Raw genomic sequence first — 19,884 nt, 5'->3', positions numbered from 1 at the left:
GGGGGGTGTACGGGGGTGTCAGGGGGTGTGTGTGAGGAGGGTGTACGGGGGTGTCAGGGTGTGTGTGTGGAGGGTGTACGGGGGTGTCAGGGGGTGTGTGTGAGGAGGGTGTACGGGGGTGTCAGGGTGTGTGTGTGAGGAGGGTGTACGGGGGTGTCAGGGTGTGTGTGTGGGGGGGGTGTACGGGGGTGTCAGGGTGTGTGTGTGGAGGGTGTACGGGGGTGTCAGGGGGTGTGTGTGAGGAGGGTGTACGGGGGTGTCAGGGTGTGTGTGTGGAGGGTGTACGGGGGTGTCAGGGGGTGTGTGTGAGGAGGGTGTACGGGGGTGTCAGGGTGTGTGTGTGAGGAGGGTGTACGGGGGTGTCAGGGTGTGTGTGTGGAGGGTGTACGGGGGTGTCAGGGGGTGTGTGTGAGGAGGGTGTACGGGGGTGTCAGGGTGTGTGTGTGAGGAGGGTGTACGGGGGTGTCAGGGTGTGTGTGTGGAGGGTGTACGGGGGTGTCAGGGTGTGTGTGAGGAGGGTGTACGGGGGTGTCAGGGTGTGTGTGTGAGGAGGGTGTACGGGGGTGTCAGGGTGTGTGTGTGTGGGGGGGGGGTGTACGGGGGTGTCAGGGTGTGTGTGTGGGGGGGGTGTACGGGGGTGTCAGGGGGTGTGTGTGAGGAGGGTGTACGGGGGTGTCAGGGTGTGTGTGTGGGGGGGGTGTACGGGGGTGTCAGGGGGTGTGTGTGAGGAGGGTGTACGGGGGTGTCAGGGTGTGTGTGAGGAGGGTGTGCGGGGGTGTCAGGGGGTGTGTGTGTGGGGGGTGTACGGGGGTGTCAGGGTGTGTGTGTGGGGGGTGTACGGGGGTGTGTGTGGGGGGGGGTGTACGGGGGTGTCAGGGGGTGTGTGTGAGGAGGGTGTACGGGGGTGTCAGGGTGTGTGTGTGGGGGGTGTACGGGGGTGTCAGGGTGTGTGTGTGGGGGGGGTGTACGGGGGTGTCAGGGGGTGTGTGTGAGGAGGGTGTGCGGGGGTGTCAGGGTGTGTGTGTGGGGGGGGGGGGGGGGGGTGTACGGGGGTGTCAGGGTGTGTGTGTGGGGGGGGTGTACGGGGGTGTCAGGGGGTGTGTGTGAGGAGGGTGTACGGGGGTGTCAGGGTGTGTGTGTGGAGGGTGTACGGGGGTGTCAGGGGGTGTGTGTGAGGAGGGTGTACGGGGGTGTCAGGGTGTGTGTGTGAGGAGGGTGTACGGGGGTGTCAGGGTGTGTGTGTGGGGGGGGTGTACGGGGGTGTCAGGGTGTGTGTGTGGAGGGTGTACGGGGGTGTCAGGGGGTGTGTGTGAGGAGGGTGTACGGGGGTGTCAGGGTGTGTGTGTGGAGGGTGTACGGGGGTGTCAGGGGGTGTGTGTGAGGAGGGTGTACGGGGGTGTCAGGGTGTGTGTGTGAGGAGGGTGTACGGGGGTGTCAGGGTGTGTGTGTGGAGGGTGTACGGGGGTGTCAGGGGGTGTGTGTGAGGAGGGTGTACGGGGGTGTCAGGGTGTGTGTGTGAGGAGGGTGTACGGGGGTGTCAGGGTGTGTGTGTGGAGGGTGTACGGGGGTGTCAGGGTGTGTGTGAGGAGGGTGTACGGGGGTGTCAGGGTGTGTGTGTGAGGAGGGTGTACGGGGGTGTCAGGGTGTGTGTGTGTGGGGGGGGGGTGTACGGGGGTGTCAGGGTGTGTGTGTGGGGGGGGTGTACGGGGGTGTCAGGGGGTGTGTGTGAGGAGGGTGTACGGGGGTGTCAGGGTGTGTGTGTGGGGGGGGTGTACGGGGGTGTCAGGGGGTGTGTGTGAGGAGGGTGTACGGGGGTGTCAGGGTGTGTGTGAGGAGGGTGTGCGGGGGTGTCAGGGGGTGTGTGTGTGGGGGGTGTACGGGGGTGTCAGGGTGTGTGTGTGTGTGGGGGGTGTACGGGGGTGTCAGGGTGTGTGTGTGGGGGGGGGGGGGGGGGGGTGGAGCAGTGGTGATTTCTCTAAGACTGCAAGTGAAGTTCAGCTTCCCCTAAAATGTCAGAAATGAAATGGTGAGATATGTACAGGTGTGTGTAACATTTATTGACTACAAATGTGTTAGAACACGTTCATCTGGAAGACGAGTTTGTTCAGAATCAGCTACTGATCACCACCGACTCCAACTTCTCACACATTCCCGGAGCGTCGATGCATTTACCCGCAGAAGCCGAGCGTCTCTTCACTTCTATGGGGCTGCATGGAACGGGTTTCTTCATTGCTTCGAAACTCGCCGGTCATTGGATAAATGCCACGATTTTGTCCCGCCCCCGGACAGCTATTTTGAGATCTACACGTCACTTCATCACTGGGAGCTTCAGTCCCATCGCGGATTTTGCGAGTGAAGTCGAAAAATGAACTGCAACCCATTTCTTCGATAGGATCACAGGCCATTTCCTCGAAAAGGAACGGAGAGCAGAATTTAAGTATAAATAAATTGACAAATTTTATGATGTAAGCCGACAATGAGCTTCCCCTCTTTGAAAGACCAGCAGCCACCACTGGTGTGGAGGGTGTACGGGGGTGTCAGGGTGTGTGTGTGGGGGGTGTGGTGGTGTCGGGCTGTGTGTGTGGGGGGGGGAGGGGGGGGTGTCTGCTAGCTGCCTCGAATTAAAAAAAAGAGAAAATTCTACAAAATCAGCAGAAAAATAAAAGCGTTTCAGCTCCTCCAGATCAGCAGAAGAAACCGATCCTGATCCTGATCCTGATCCTGATCCTGATTCTCCGCTGCAGTAACGATGAGATCACTCCACACCCTCTCACTCCTAACATCTGATGGATTACTCAGCTCTCCTGAATCAGACTCCCTGGATCTGGAACATCCTTCTGTAAAGCCGAGTAAGAATCAGGAGGTGGCGAGGTCTGATCCCAGCAGGTTCTGGTTCCCGTTTCTGATTGTCTGATTCATCCTGCCGCTCCGTGTGGAACCCAGGTGGATCGTGGGATTGATTTCAGCCCTTTTTGTTTCCTAAAATAATCCAAGTTCCTAATAATCACGTTAGTGAGGAACACGTGAGTCTGATGGTGATTAGATCGCAGCTCAATATTCTAATATTAATTATTATAAACAAACGTCACACCTGAGAATCTAAAATTATTCAATCAGGTTTATAATCAAGGTCATAAAATACTTTATTAAGAGTGACTCTCACCCAGGGGCCCCAGCACTAGGGGCCCTTCGCCAACTCCCAGGGGCCTCAAGATAATAATAACAATAATAATAATAATAATAATAATAATATTAGTAATAAGAGATTGTGATTAAACTGCTGAAATGTTTAATATTCAGCTATCAAAAACTCTCACTCACACTCCCTCACACACTCCCTCACACACTCTCACTCCCTCACACACTCCCTCACACACTCTCACTCCCTCACACACTCCCTCACACACTCCCTCACACACTCCCTCACACACTCTCACTCCCTCACACACTCTCACTCCCTCACACACTCCCTCACACACTCTCACTCCCTCACACACTCTCACTCCCTCACACACTCCCTCACACACTCTCACTCCCTCACACACTCCCTCACACACTCACACTCCCTCACACACTCCCTCACACACTCTCACTCCCTCACACACTCTCACTCCCTCACACACTCCCTCACACACTCTCACTCCCTCACACACTCCCTCACACACTCCCTCACACACTCCCTCACACACTCTCACTCCCTCACACACTCTCACTCCCTCACACACTCCCTCACACACTCTCACTCCCTCACACACTCTCACTCCCTCACACACTCCCTCACACACTCTCACTCCCTCACACACTCCCTCACACACTCACACTCCCTCACACACTCCCTCACACACTCACACTCCCTCACACACTCACACTCCCTCACACACTCCCTCACACACTCTCACTCCCTCACACACTCCCTCACACACTCCCTCACACACTCACACTCCCTCACACACTCCCTCACACACTCTCACTCCCTCACACACTCCCTCACACACTCTCACTCCCTCACACACTCACACTCCCTCACACACTCTCACTCCCTCACACACTCTCACTCCCTCACACACTCCCTCACACACTCCCTCACACACTCTCACTCCCTCACACACTCTCACTCCCTCACACACTCCCTCACACACTCTCACTCCCTCACACACTCTCACTCCCTCACACACTCCCTCACACACTCCCTCACACACTCACACTCCCTCACACACTCCCTCACACACTCTCACTCCCTCACACACTCCCTCACACACTCCCTCACACACTCTCACTCCCTCACACACTCTCACTCCTCACACACTCCCTCACACACTCTCACTCCCTCACACACTCCCTCACACACTCACACTCCCTCACACACTCCCTCACACACTCACACTCCCTCACACACTCACACTCCCTCACACACTCCCTCACACACTCTCACTCCCTCACACACTCCCTCACACACTCCCTCACACACTCCCTCACACACTCTCACTCCTCACACACTCTCACTCCCTCACACACTCCCTCACACACTCTCACTCCCTCACACACTCTCACTCCCTCACACACTCCCTCACACACTCTCACTCCCTCACACACTCCCTCACACACTCACACTCCCTCACACACTCCCTCACACACTCACACTCCCTCACACACTCACACTCCCTCACACACTCCCTCACACACTCCCTCACACACTCTCACTCCCTCACACACTCCCTCACACACTCTCACTCCCTCACACACTCCCTCACACACTCCCTCACACACTCTCACTCCCTCACACACTCTCACTCCCACTCTCACTCCCTCACACACTCCCTCACACACTCCCTCACACACTCCCTCACACACTCTCACTCCCTCACACACTCCCTCACACACTCCCTCACACACTCCCTCACACACTCTCACTCCCTCACACAATCCCTCACACACTCTCACTCCCTCACACACTCCCTCACACACTCTCACTCCCTCACACACTCTCACTCCCTCACACACTCACACTCCCTCACACACTCCCTCACACACTCTCACTCCCTCACACACTCACACTCCCTCACACACTCACACTCCCTCACACACTCACACTCCCTCACACACTCCCTCACACACTCACACTCCCTCACACACTCCCTCACACACTCCCTCACACACTCCCTCACACACTCTCACTCCCTCACACACTCCCTCACACACTCTCACTCCCTCACACACCCTCACACACTCCCTCACACACTCCCTCACACACTCTCACTCCCTCACACACTCCCTCACACACTCTCACTCCCTCACACACTCTCACTCCCTCACACACTCCCTCACACACTCCCTCACACACTCCCTCACACACTCCCTCACACACTCCCTCACACACTCCCTCACACACTCCCTCACACACTCCCTCACACACTCTCACTCCCTCACACACTCCCTCACACACTCTCACTCCCTCACACACTCCCTCACACACTCACACTCCCTCACACACTCACACTCCCTCACACACTCCCTCACACACTCCCTCACACACTCTCACTCCCTCACACACTCCCTCACACACTCTCACTCCCTCACACACTCTCACTCCCTCACACACTCACTCACACACTCTCACTCCATCACACACTCACTCACACACTCTCACTCCCTTACACACTCCCTCACACACTCTCACTCCCTCACACACTCCCTCACACACTCTCACTCCCTCACACACTCACTCACACACTCTCACTCCCTCACACACTCTCACTCCCTCACACACTCCCTCACACACTCTCACTCCCTCACACACTCCCTCACACACTCTCACTCCCTCACACACTCCCTCACACACTCCCTCACACACTCTCACTCCCTCACACACTCCCTCACACACTCCCTCACACACTCTCACTCCCTCACACACTCCCTCACACACTCTCACTCCCTCACACACTCCCTCACACACTCCCTCACACACTCCCTCACACACTCTCACTCCCTCACACACTCCCACACACTCCCTCACACACTCTCTCTCCCTCACACTTCCTCACTCTCACACACTCCCTCACACACTCTCACTCCATCACACACTTCCTCACACACTCACACACACCCTCACACACACCCTCACACTCTCCCTCACACTCACTCCCTCACACTCACACACTCACACACACTCACCCTCACACTCACTCCCTCACACTCACTCACACACTCACTCACACACTCACTCACTCCCTCACTCACACTTCCTCACACACTCCCTCACACACTTCCTCACACACTCACTCACTCACACACTCACTCACACTCACACACTCCCTCACTCACACACTCACACTCCCTCACTCACACACTCACACTCCCTCACACACTCCCTCACACACTCTCACTCCCTCACACACTCCCTCACTCACACACTCACACTCCCTCACACACTCCCTCACACTCTCACTCCCTCACACACTCCCTCACACACTCACTCCCTCACACACTCCCTCACACACTCCCTCACACACTCTCACTCCCTCACACACTCCCTCACACACTCTCACTCCCTCACACACTCCCTCACACACTCCCTCACACACTCTCACTCCCTCACACACTCCCTCACACACTCACACTCCCTCACACACTCCCTCACACACTCTCACTCCCTCACACACTCCCTCACACATTCTCACTCCCTCACACACTCCCTCACACACTCTCACTCCCTCACACACTCACTCACACACTCTCACTCCATCACACACTCACTCACACACTCTCACTCCCTCACACACTCCCTCACACACTCTCACTCCCTCACACACTCACTCACACACTCTCACTCCCTCACACACTCTCACTCCCTCACACACTCTCACTCCCTCACACACTCCCTCACACACTCTCACTCCCTCACACACTCCCTCACACACTCCCTCACACACTCTCACTCCCTCACACACTCCCTCACACACTCCCTCACACACTCTCACTCCCTCACACACTCCCTCACACACTCTCACTCCCTCACACACTCCCTCACACACTCTCACTCCCTCACACACTCCCTCACACACTCCCTCACACACTCTCACTCCCTCACACACTCCCTCACACACTCCCTCACACACTCTCTCTCCCTCACACTTCCTCACTCTCACACACTCCCTCACACACTCTCACTCCATCACACACTTCCTCACACACTCACACACACCCTCACACACACCCTCACACTCTCCCTCACACTCACTCCCTCACACTCACACACTCACACACACTCACCCTCACACTCACTCCCTCACACTCACTCACACACTCACTCACACACTCACTCACTCCCTCACTCACACTTCCTCACACACTCCCTCACACACTCACTCACTCACACACTCACTCACACTCACACACTCCCTCACTCACACACTCACACTCACTCACACTCACACTCCCTCACACACTTCCTCACACTCACACTCCCTCACTCACTCACACTCCCTCACACACTCCCTCACACACTCTCACTCCCTCACTCACACACTCACACTCCCTCACACACTCCCTCACTCACACACTCTCACACACTCACTCACACACTCACTCACACACTCACTCACACTCACACACTCCCTCACTCACTCACACTCCCTCACACACTTACTCACACACTCCCTCACACACTCCCTCACACACTCACACTCCCTCACACACTCACACTCCCTCACACACTCTCACTCCCTCACACACTCCCTCACACACTCTCACTCCCTCACACACTCTCACTCCCTCACACACTCCCTCACACACTCACACTCCCTCACACACTCTCACTCCCTCACACACTCCCTCACACACTCTCACTCCCTCACACACTCCCTCACACACTCTCACTCCCTCACACACTCCCTCACACACTCACACTCCCTCACACACTCACACTCCCTCACACACTCCCTCACACACTCCCTCACACACTCTCACTCCCTCACACACTCCCTCACACACTCCCTCACACACTCACACTCCCTCACACACTCTCACTCCCTCACACACTCCCTCACACACTCCCTCACACACTCACACTCCCTCACACACTCTCACTCCCTCACACACTCCCTCACACACTCTCACTCCCTCACACACTCCCTCACACACTCCCTCACACACTCACACACTCACACTCCCTCACACACTTACTCACACACTCCCTCACACACTCCCTCACACACTCACACTCCCTCACACACTCACACACTCCCTCACTCACACACTCACACTCCCTCACACACTCACTCACACACTCACTCACACACTCACTCACACTCACACACTCCCTCACTCACACACTCACACTCACTCACACACTCACACTCCCTCACACACTCCCTCACACACTCACACACTCCCTCACTCACACACTCACACTCCCTCACACACTCACACACTCCCTCACTCACACACTCACACTCCCTCACACACTCACTCACACACTCACTCACACACTCACTCACACACTCACTCACACTCACACACTCCCTCACTCACACACTCACTCACACACTCACACTCCCTCACACACTTCCTCACACACTCACACACTCACTCACACTCACACTCCCTCACTCACACACTCCCTCACGTTTATTCGCCTCCTGCTGGCTGGTTGAGGGATCAGTAGAAGTGGTGGAGGAGTACAGTGAGTGTAGTGTGCTCATCCAAGAATCCACCACTGACCTGCAGCCGTCCCCAACCAGCCAGGATATCAGGCCACAAATACAAAGGGAAACTGAGTATATCTAAATAAACAACAAACGTACAGGAGAGTGTGTGTGTGTGTGTGTGGGGGGGGGGTGTTGGGGGGTTATTAGAACCACTGATGTACGTTTACTAAAATAAAAGCATTAAAATAACAACATTCTGTTACACATGAAGTCATTATGAGAACATTTAGCAGGAACATCACATCACCAAAAATATGTGGACACCCTCAGGAACACGTCATGCTTCATCTGCCCTCACTCCTCTGTGAAGCTTTTACTAACGTTCAGAATGTAACTGCAGGGATTTATACAGCATTACATTCACTGCAGTTATCAGATTGTGACTAAATACAATAAAAGCAATACAGGGTTGGGGGCCTTGCTCAGGGGCCCAACACTGGCAAACTGGTGATGGTGGGGCTTGAACCAACAACCTCTGGATTGCTAGTCCAGTACCTTATCCATTAGGCTACTGTTGGATGATCACTATAAAGCCGGACTCACAGTCAGTGTTCCCATTCGTGCTGTGCAGCACAGTCAGGTTCTAACATTACATCTCTCACAGTGTGCACTCAGGAGTCTAATGGTGGTGTGCTTTACCCCTCACAGGGATCTTAAGCTTCTAATAAACAGCTTTGGTGCTCACATTGCTTCCAGCTGCAGTCTGGAACTTAGTAGTGAGTGCTGTTTCATTCATTTGTGGTGACACACTCGGCATTTGATTTTGTGAGTGTTTAGCAGCTCCTCTGATGTCCGTGTTTGGCTGTAGATGTGGAATCACTGTATCACTGATGGAACGCTCCCATTAGATTTAAAAGAGGATCAAATAATGAAAACCTAAATAGCACTAGCTGGTGTGTCTACATACTTTTGGTCGTGTATTTAACTATGGCACAGTTTCACATTAAAACAGACGCTGTACTACCCCCCCCCCCCCCATCCCCCCATCCGACTGGTAAATACCACAACATCCTAGAGACGATGCCAGTCGGTTCCGTCTCATTTTACACATACATTTAAAAACTCAGGATGCCCGGGAGCTGAATGCCCGTCAGTTCTGTGCCCGGTTACTGTTTGTGCTGCCCGCGGGCGAAGTGGCAGGCGAAATCGTACTTGTTCCTGCAGCGGTGGCCGCAGATGTTGCACTGGAAGGGATTTTCATAGCCATGGCAACCCATGTGGATGGTATAGAGCACGTTATCAGGAAAGTAGATGTGGCAGTGCGGGCAGTGCTGCAGCAGCTGAGGTTCGTGCGCCGGGTTCGGCGTCCCCGGCTGGCTGTTCGTGCCGCTGTTGGTGGGCGTGCTGGTCCTGTCGCTGCAGTGGCCGCCGTGAGCCGCGTCCCTGATCTCGGGCGTGGGCGTCAGCGTGGAGACGGGACAGGAGACGCTGGTGGAGATGGGCGCCGGAGGTTGGATCAGAAAGACGGGCTTCTCCTCGGGCAGAGAGTCGGCGCTGGGTGAAGCTGGCGCCTCTGAGGGGAGGCTGGAGAGCTGCCCGGCTAGAGCGGAGAGCTGGTTCAGCGGGTTGTGTTCCAAATCGTTCTCACAGTCCTTCTGTGACAGGACGTACTGAGTGTCCAGCTCGTTCCTCTCAGGACTCGCCGGGAGGTTTTTCGCCGCCTCTTTTTTGCGGCCGTATAAAAAGGCTCCTCCCCTTTTGGCCAGCGCCCCGATGGGTCTGCAGTGGGACAGGGGGGCGGAGCGGCTGCCCTTCATGGGGAGGATTTTGTGGCGGCGCCGGCGGTGGTGAGAGAGGTTACTGCGGTCGCTACAGCGGAACGAACACAGGTCACACTTGTAGGGTTTCTCTCCGGTGTGAGAGCGCATGTGAGCCTCCAGGTGGCGCTCGTACGCTGAAGCGAAAGGGCACAGGTGGCATCGATGGGGCTTCTCACCTGAGAGAGACCAGACTGGTTAGCTTTGTTAGCTCTGATTAGTGCTGCACAATAATTCAATATCGATATATATCGCGATAGAAAATGGTTCAATAACGGTGATATGATTTTTAAACAAATTCGATGGATATACATGACGTCAGAGCGTGATGACGTACGCCACAGGCAGGAAGCCAGCGCTCTGATTACACCACGCTACCTACAACACGGTGGATATCAGCGGCAAAATGAGTTCAACAGCTGTGAGTGAACGAGCATCCACAGTCAGGGGCGGAGCCAGGGGGTGGCCAGTGGTGGCCAAGGCCACCATAAATGAATCTTCGGCCGCCCCCCCACCACCGCTTTGCCGGTGTTACTTTTTTGCGGAAGCATTTTTGCACACAGGTGTTCCCACAGGAATTCAACAGCGCACCTCAAGCAAGTAGTTCTCCACCAAAACAGTGCAGTAATACACTCACAGAAACGTCAAGCACCAACACTATTACAGAAGAAGTACTACTACTGAGTACTAATACTACTGAGTACTAATACTACTGAGTACTACTACTACTGAGTACTAATACTACTGAGTACTAATACTACTGAGTACTACTACTACTGAGTACTAATACTACTGAGTACTAATACTACTGAGTACTACTACTACTGAGTACTAATAATACTGAGTACTACTACTACTGAGTACTACTACTACTGAGTACTAATAATACTGAGTACTACTACTACTGAGTACTACTACTACTGAGTACTACTACTACTGAGTACTAATACTACTGAGTACTACTACTACTGAGTACTAATACTACTGAGTACTACTACTACTGAGTACTACTACTACTGAGTACTAATACTACTGAGTACTAATACTACTGAGTACTACTACTACTGAGTACTACTACTACTGAGTACTACTACTACTGAGTACTAATACTACGTACTACTACTACTGAGTACTACTACTACTGAGTACTACTACTACTGAGTACTACTACTACTGAGTACTACTACTACTACTGAGTACTACTACTACTGAGTACTACTACTACTGAGTGCTAATACTACTGAGTACTACTACTACTGAGTACTACTACTACTGAGTACTACTACTACTGAGTGCTAATACTACTGAGTACTACTACTACTGAGTGCTAATACTACTGAGTACTAATACTACTGAGTACTACTACTACTGAGTACTACTACTACTGAGTACTACTACTACTGAGTGCTAATACTACTGAGTACTACTACTACTGAGTGCTAATACTACTGAGTGCTAATACTACTGAGTACTACTACTACTGAGTACTACTACTACTGAGTACTACTACTACTGAGTGCTAATACTACTGAGTACTACTACTACTGAGTGCTAATACTACTGAGTACTAATACTACTGAGTGCTAATACTACTGAGTACTACTACTACTGAGTACTAATACTACTTACTACTACTTAGTAGTTGTGGCGCGCTACGAGTAAAGGCACTAACGGGCTCTGCACGTTCCAGTGTTGCCAGATTGGGCGGTTTTCCTCTAAATTGGGCATTTTTGTTTAAAAAAAAAAAAAAATTTAATAGCATTTAAATAACACTTCTATTCAAAAGAAAATATTCAGTTTTAAGAAGCTCCAGCATTGTGGAAGGATATTAAAAGTAAAGTGAATTTTCAATGCTGATTTGGCTTAATAGTGTTGGTCAGTCTGTATTATATTGTTGAAAGAAAATTAAAATGTGTTTTCCATGCGTTCACGCTAGCATGTTCTGGGGTTCAAATGAGTCTCATCAGTACACACAAGTTTGCAGCCAAATGATCAAGTATTGCAAAGGAATATCTTTGAAATTCTTCCTCATAATGTTAAGGTTATAGGCTATATTTTAGTTTTTTACTTGTTAGGGAAAATAAGAAAAAATAAAAAGCTTATTATGCTGGGCTTGATGTAATTCTACATGGTACTCACTGCCTGTATAGGTAAACGAGTGAGTGACCAAAACATTACTAGATCCACAGCAACCTGCCACATACAAACAATAAGGTATCAGACAGTTTCTGTGCCGCCCCTGTGTGAGCAGTGGTCTCAGTCTGGCCACCCATATAGAAATTGTCTGGCTCCGCCACTGTCCACAGTTAAAAAAGAAGCAGATGAAATAGCTGATAAGAGATGAAGGACTGTTTCAGGGGTTTATTCAGCCTGTATTTCTTGCCAGAAACCTCTAGGAGTCATCAACCCTCAAACAAGACCATTGCAACAGAAACATGTTTTAATTGTTGCTCTTTTTTCTGTATTTTCAAGCACAACACCTGCTGTAGCAAATTCTGAGCAACTCTAAGCACTTTTTATATTCTTTATCCTGATTGAGCACTTTTGTTTGAAAATGTTTACATACAAATAAAATAATCAGCCCATGTTGTGGAATAAAGTTGGTTAAGACATATGTTAATATATTATATTATATATTGTCAAAGCTTATGTTTATTTGAGAATGATGTCATGTTTTTGTTTGTATACAAATGCTGAATACAAATAAAAGGTGAAAGCTAATTTATTTGTACCATTATTATTATTATTATTATTATTATTATTATTATTATTTCTAAAATATTATGTAGTTTTAAAGGGTGAGATTTCAGATTTTTTCAGAGGTTTGCAGGTACCACCATCCAATTTTGGTGTTCTTGGCAGTTTTTCTGACATTTGTATTATTCATATCGATATCGGAATTATATCGTATCGACCGAAATTAGGAGTTATATCATGATATAAATTTTAGCCATATTGTCCAGCCCTAGCTCTGATGTTAGCGCGGTGCTATAAACAGACTGAATTGTGGGTAACGTACCGGTGTGGATGCGGATGTGCTCGATGAGACGTGCCGTTCCTCTGGTGGCGTAGTTACAGTAACGGCACTTCAGCTTCCCATCGTACGTCCTCTCGAACCCGTCCACCAGCATGCTGGAGCCGTCCTCCAGGGACATGTCCACGCCCGGGTGGTCCAGACCATTCTGTCCTAAATCTACAAACACAACAACATCATTACTAACATCAGGCTGGGAGTTCTGCTCTCTCTCTCTGGTGTGGAGGTAAGTGCATGATCTGCAGGATCAGTTCTGTGATGGATCAGTTCTGAGGTGGATCAGTTCTGAGATGGTTCCTCTCACCTCCTGGATCTTCTGAGTCCTTCACGCCGCTCACCGAGCCGGAGATCATGTTCACATGCTGGGTCTGCTGGCTCAGATACTCCTGAAAATCCTTCACGAAATCCAGCGTCTCGGCCTTCTCCTCACCCATCGAGAAGATCAGGAAGTGCTGCACCCACGACCTGCAAACCCACACCGTAACCAACACTCTTACAAACACCGTAACCAACACTCTTACAAACACCGTAACCAACACTCTTACAAACACCGTTACTCACATAAACTATCACAAACACCGTAACCAACACTGTTACTCACTTAAACTATTACCAACACCGTAACCAACACTGTTACAAACACCGTAACCAACAATGTTACAAACACCGTTACTCACATAAACTATCACCAACACCATTACCAACACTGTTACTCACTTAAACTATTACCAACACCGTAACCAACACTGTTACAAACACCGTAACCAACAATGTTACAAACACCGTTACTCACATAAACTATCACCAACGCCGTAACCAACACTGTTACAAACACCGTAACCAACAATGTTACAAACACCGTTACTCACATAAACTATCACCAACACCATAACCAACACTGTTAAACACCGTAACCAACACTGCTACAAACACCATAACCAACACTGTTACAAACACCATAACCAACACTGTTACAAACACAATAACCAACACTGTTACAAACACCGTAACCAACAATGTTACAAACACCGTTACTCACATAAACTATCACAAACACCGTAACCAACTGTTACAAACACCGTTACTCACATAAACTATCACCAACACCATTACCAACACTGTTACTCACTTAAACTATTACCAACACCGTAACCAACACTGTTACAAACACCGTAACCAACAATGTTACAAACACCGTTACTCACATAAACTATCACCAACGCCGTAACCAACACTGTTACAAACACCGTAACCAACAATGTTACAAACACCGTTACTCACATAAACTATCACCAACACCATAACCAACACTGTTAAACACCGTAACCAACACTGCTACAAACACCATAACCAACACTGTTACAAACACCATAACCAACACTGTTACAAACACAATAACCAACACTGTTACAAACACCATAACCAACACTGTTACAAACACAATAACCAACACTGTTACAAACACCGTAACCAACAATGTTACAAACACCGTTACTCACATAAACTATCACCAACACCATAACCAACACTGTTAAACACCATAACCAACACTGCTACAAACACCATAACCAACACTGTTACAAACACAATAACCAACACTGTTACTCAAATAAACTATTACCAACACCATAACCAACACTGTTACAAACACTGTTACTCACATAACTATCACCAACACCATAACCAACACTGTTACAAACACCATAACCAACACTGTTACAAACACAATAACCAACACTGTTACTCAAATAAACTATTACCAACACCATAACCAACACTGTTACAAACACTGTTACTCACATAACTATCACCAACACCATAACCAACACTGTTACAAACACCATAACCAACACTGTTACAAACACAATAACCAACACTGTTACTCAAATAAACTATTACCAACACCATAACCAACACTGTTACAAACACCGTTACTCACATAAACTATCACCAACACCATTACCAACACTGTTACTCACTTAAACTATTACCAACACCGTAACCAACACTGTTACAAACACCGTAACCAACAATGTTACAAACACCGTTACTCACATAAACTATCACCAACGCCGTAACCAACACTGTTACAAACACCGTAACCAACAATGTTACAAACACCGTTACTCACATAAACTATCACCAACACCATAACCAACACTGTTAAACACTGTAACCAACACTGCTACAAACACCATAACCAACACTGTTACAAACACCATAACCAACACTGTTACAAACACAATAACCAACACTGTTACAAACACCGTAACCAACACTGTTACAAACACCGTTACTCACATAAACTATCACCAACACCATAACCAACACTGTTAAACACCATAACCAACACTGCTACAAACACCATAACCAACACTGTTACAAACACAATAACCAACACTGTTACTCAAATAAACTATTACCAACACCATAACCAACACTGTTACAAACACTGTTACTCACATAACTATCACCAACACCATAACCAACACTGTTACAAACACCATAACCAACACTGTTACAAACACAATAACCAACACTGTTACTCAAATAAACTATTACCAACACCATAACCAACACTGTTACAAACACTGTTACTCACATAACTATCACCAACACCATAACCAACACTGTTACAAACACCATAACCAACACTGTTACAAACACCATAACCAACACTGTTACAAACACCGTAACCAACAATGTTACAAACACCATCTCACATACACTATCGCCAACACCATAACCAACACTCTTACAAACACCATAACCAACACTGTTACAAACACCGTAACCAACACTGTTACAAACATTGTTACTCACATAAAATATCACCAACACTGTTACAAACACCATAACCAACACCGTTACAAACACCGTAACCAACACTGTTACAAACACTGTTTATAACATAAACTCTCACCAGCACTGATACTGACACCACAACCAACACCGTAACCAACATGTTACTCTTAGAACAATACCATAACCAACACCGCTACCAATGCCAACAATTACAAACAACCCCGACATTAACACCACCATCATCGGTATTACCAACATTAACCATTAGAAACACCAACTACACACACTATTAATAACAACCAACACCAACCATTACAAATTCCAACACTAAAACACCAACAATAGAAAACCCCATCACCAACACCAACTGTTAACATCACCACAGCTGATAGCGATCATAACACCATCACCAACACCAACACCATCACCAACACCATCACCAACTGTTAACATCACCACAGCTGATACCAATCATAACACCCTTACCAACACCATCACCATCACAACACCATCACCAACACCATCACAACACCATCACCAACACCATCACCAACACCATCACCATCACCAACACTACTATCAACAACAGCACTGCCAACACAATCCATTACAAATGATTGAATATATATAACTATATATATATATATACAGGGGTTGGACAAAATAACTGAAACACCTGTCATTTTAGTGTGGGAGGTTTCATGGCTAAATTGGACCAGTCTGGTGGCCAATCTTCATTAATTGCACATTGCACCAGTAAGATCAGAGTGTGAAGGTTCAATTAGCAGGGTAAGAGCACAGTTTTGCTCAAAATATTGCAATGCACACAACATTATGGGTGACATACCAGAGTTCAAAAGAGGACAAATTGTTGGTGCACGTCTTGCTGGCGCATCTGTGACCAAGACAGCAAGTCTTTGTGATGTATCAAGAGCCACGGTATCCAGGGTAATGTCAGCATACCACCAAGAAGGACAAACCACATCCAACAGGATTAACTGTGGACGCAAGAGGAAGCTGTCTGAAAGGGATGTTCGGGTGCTAACCCGGATTGTATCCAAAAAACATAAAACCACGGCTGCCCAAATCACGGCAGAATTAAATGTGCACCTCGACTCTCCTGTTTCCACCAGAACTGTCCGTCGGGAGCTCCACAGGGTCGATATACACGGCCGGGCTGCTATAGCCAAACCTTCGGTCACTCGTGCCGATGCCAAACGTCGGTTTCAATGGTGCAAGGAGCACAAATCTTGGGCTGTGGACAATGTGAAACATGTATTGTTCTCTGATGAGTCCACCTTTACTGTTTTCCCCACATCCGGGAGAGTTACGGTGTGGAGAAGCCCCAAAGAAGCGTAGCACCCAGACTGTTGCATGCCCAGAGTGAAGCATGGGGGTGGATCAGTGATGGTTTGGGCTGCCATATCATGGCATTCCCTTGGCCCGATACTTGTGCTAGATGGGCGCGTCACTGCCGAGGACTACCGAACCATTCTGGAGGACCATGTGCATCCAATGGCGGTGCCGTGTATCAGGATGACAATGCACCAATACACACAGCAAGACTGGTGAAAGATTGGTTTGATGAACATGAAAGTGAAGTTGAACATCTCCCATGGCCTGCACAGTCACCAGATCTAAATATTATTGAGCCACTTTGGGGTGTTTTGGAGAAGCGAGTCAGGAAATGTTTTCCTCCACCAGCATCACGTAGTGACCTGGCCACTATCCTGCAAGAAGAATGGCTTAAAATCCCTCTGACCACTGTGCAGGACTTGTATATGTCATTTCCAAGACGAATTGACGCTGTATTGGCCGCAAAAGGAGGCCCTACACCATACTAATAAATTATTGTGGTCTAAAACCAGGTGTTTCAGTTATTTTGTCCAACCCCTGTGTATATATATATATATAAATATTTAATGTCAGGCACTGATGTTGGACAAGACAGCCTGGCTTACAGTTGATCTTCCAATTCATCCCACATGTGTTTAGTGAGGTTAGTCAGGGCTCAGTGCAGGTCACTGCTGTTTCTCTACACCAAACCAGTCAAACCATCATCTTATAAACCTCAGTGCACAGAGGCCTTCCCCAAACTCTTGCTACAGGAGACAGTATATGATGTATTGTGTGTACTGTGATTATTCTGGATTTATGATCCCGTGACTGAAACAGAATCGCTATCGTCGTTACAGCACCGTAAACAGGTGGGTTGCTATGATGCTGTTATTTCTTACACCCTTATTCCGACAACTCCCGCCTTTCCTACAATACCATTGGTTGGACGTTCATCCTCAGCACCAGTCTGTCATTAGACCGCGTAGCTATTGATTCAGTGACCTGCTCGCCAGTAACAACCAGCCAATCAGAGCTTGGTGGGCGGGATTAGTCGGAAAACGAGTGGGTTAATAAACAAGACGCTACATACCACGTAAGCTAGCTAGTTAGTAACTTATTTCTCGAGTAAGTGATGTTTAACTTTACCTTTTTTCTCTCACAGCGTCACCGTTTAAACAGCAGCAATAAAATCACCATCCACACTCAGTCACTGATTAATGATCCTGAGTTATATCAGTAAAGTTCCTTCCATCTGCGGCTAATGCTAACGATCGCTTTATTAGCCGCTGTGTCGATCTGTAACAGTGCGGTTACAAAATATTCAGCTTTATAATGACATATATAATCAAATTACTATAATAAATAATAAATAAAAATAACCAAAAAAATATTAAAAGATCAACACCGCCAGCATTAAGCTAACCCGAGCTCTGCTAAACCACATAAGAGAGTCTGGCTGAAGTAGCATCAGTGATCGCCGCCAGGGGGCGCCTTCACACAAAGACAGGAAATCACGTGACCTTCGAAATCAACATGAGTAGTAAAGCTTCAATTAATTAATCAATCAATCATTTTTATTAGTTTAACTTTATCTATGTAACTGTGAGCAGTGGTAGCTCAAGGTTTTGGGTTTTCAGTTGGAAGATTGAAGGGTAAAATCCCCTCAAACAGCCATTGTTGGGCCCCTAAGCATGGCCCCTAACCCTCTTTTATCCTGCATTCTGACCCCAACTCACAGCTAAGCTGGGAAATATAAAAACTGTTATTGTGAGATTGTATCTGTAGGTGTGTTTGTATGTGCAGGTGTATGTACTGTATGTACATGTGTGTGTGTGTGTGTGTGTAGATGTTTGTATGTGCAGGTGTATGTACTGTATGTACATGTGTGTGTGTGTGTGTGTGTGTAGATGTTTGTATGTGCAGGTGTATGTACTGTATGTACATGTGTGTGTGTGTGTGTGTGTGTGTGTGTGTGTGTGTGTGTGTGTGTAGATGTATGTATGTGTATGTACTGTATGTACATGTGTGTGTGTGTGTGTGTGTGTGTAGATGTTTGTATGTGCAGGTGTATGTACTGTATGTACAGGTGTGTGTGTGTGTGTGTAGATGTTTGTATGTGCAGGTGTATGTACTGTATGTACATGTGTGTGTGTGTGTGTGTAGATGTTTGTATGTGCAGGTGTATGTACTGTATGTACATGTGTGTGTGTGTGTGTGTGTGTAGATGTTTGTATGTGCAGGTGTA

At 48.6% G+C, this 19,884-nt stretch overlaps 1 protein-coding gene across 1 annotated transcript; it reads right to left on the bottom strand.

Annotated features, from left to right (window-relative positions):
• Positions 1-8,042: 8,042 nt before the first annotated feature.
• Positions 8,043-19,084, bottom strand: ikzf5 (IKAROS family zinc finger 5). The gene is made up of 4 exons (XM_063007415.1): positions 18,786-19,084; positions 13,801-13,961; positions 13,482-13,655; positions 8,043-10,641 (listed from the first exon to the last, which is right to left on the bottom strand). Exons 2-4 carry the CDS (start codon positions 13,928-13,930, stop codon positions 9,812-9,814), a joined length of 1,134 nt encoding a protein of 377 aa, XP_062863485.1. The 5' UTR covers positions 13,931-13,961; positions 18,786-19,084; the 3' UTR covers positions 8,043-9,811.
• Positions 19,085-19,884: the final 800 nt, after the last annotated feature.

The sequence above is a fragment of the Trichomycterus rosablanca genome, chromosome 13 (genome assembly GCF_030014385.1).
Source record: "Trichomycterus rosablanca isolate fTriRos1 chromosome 13, fTriRos1.hap1, whole genome shotgun sequence".
Lineage (NCBI taxonomy): Eukaryota > Metazoa > Chordata > Actinopteri > Siluriformes > Trichomycteridae > Trichomycterus > Trichomycterus rosablanca.
This window is presented reverse-complemented; position numbering and strand designations above follow the sequence as displayed.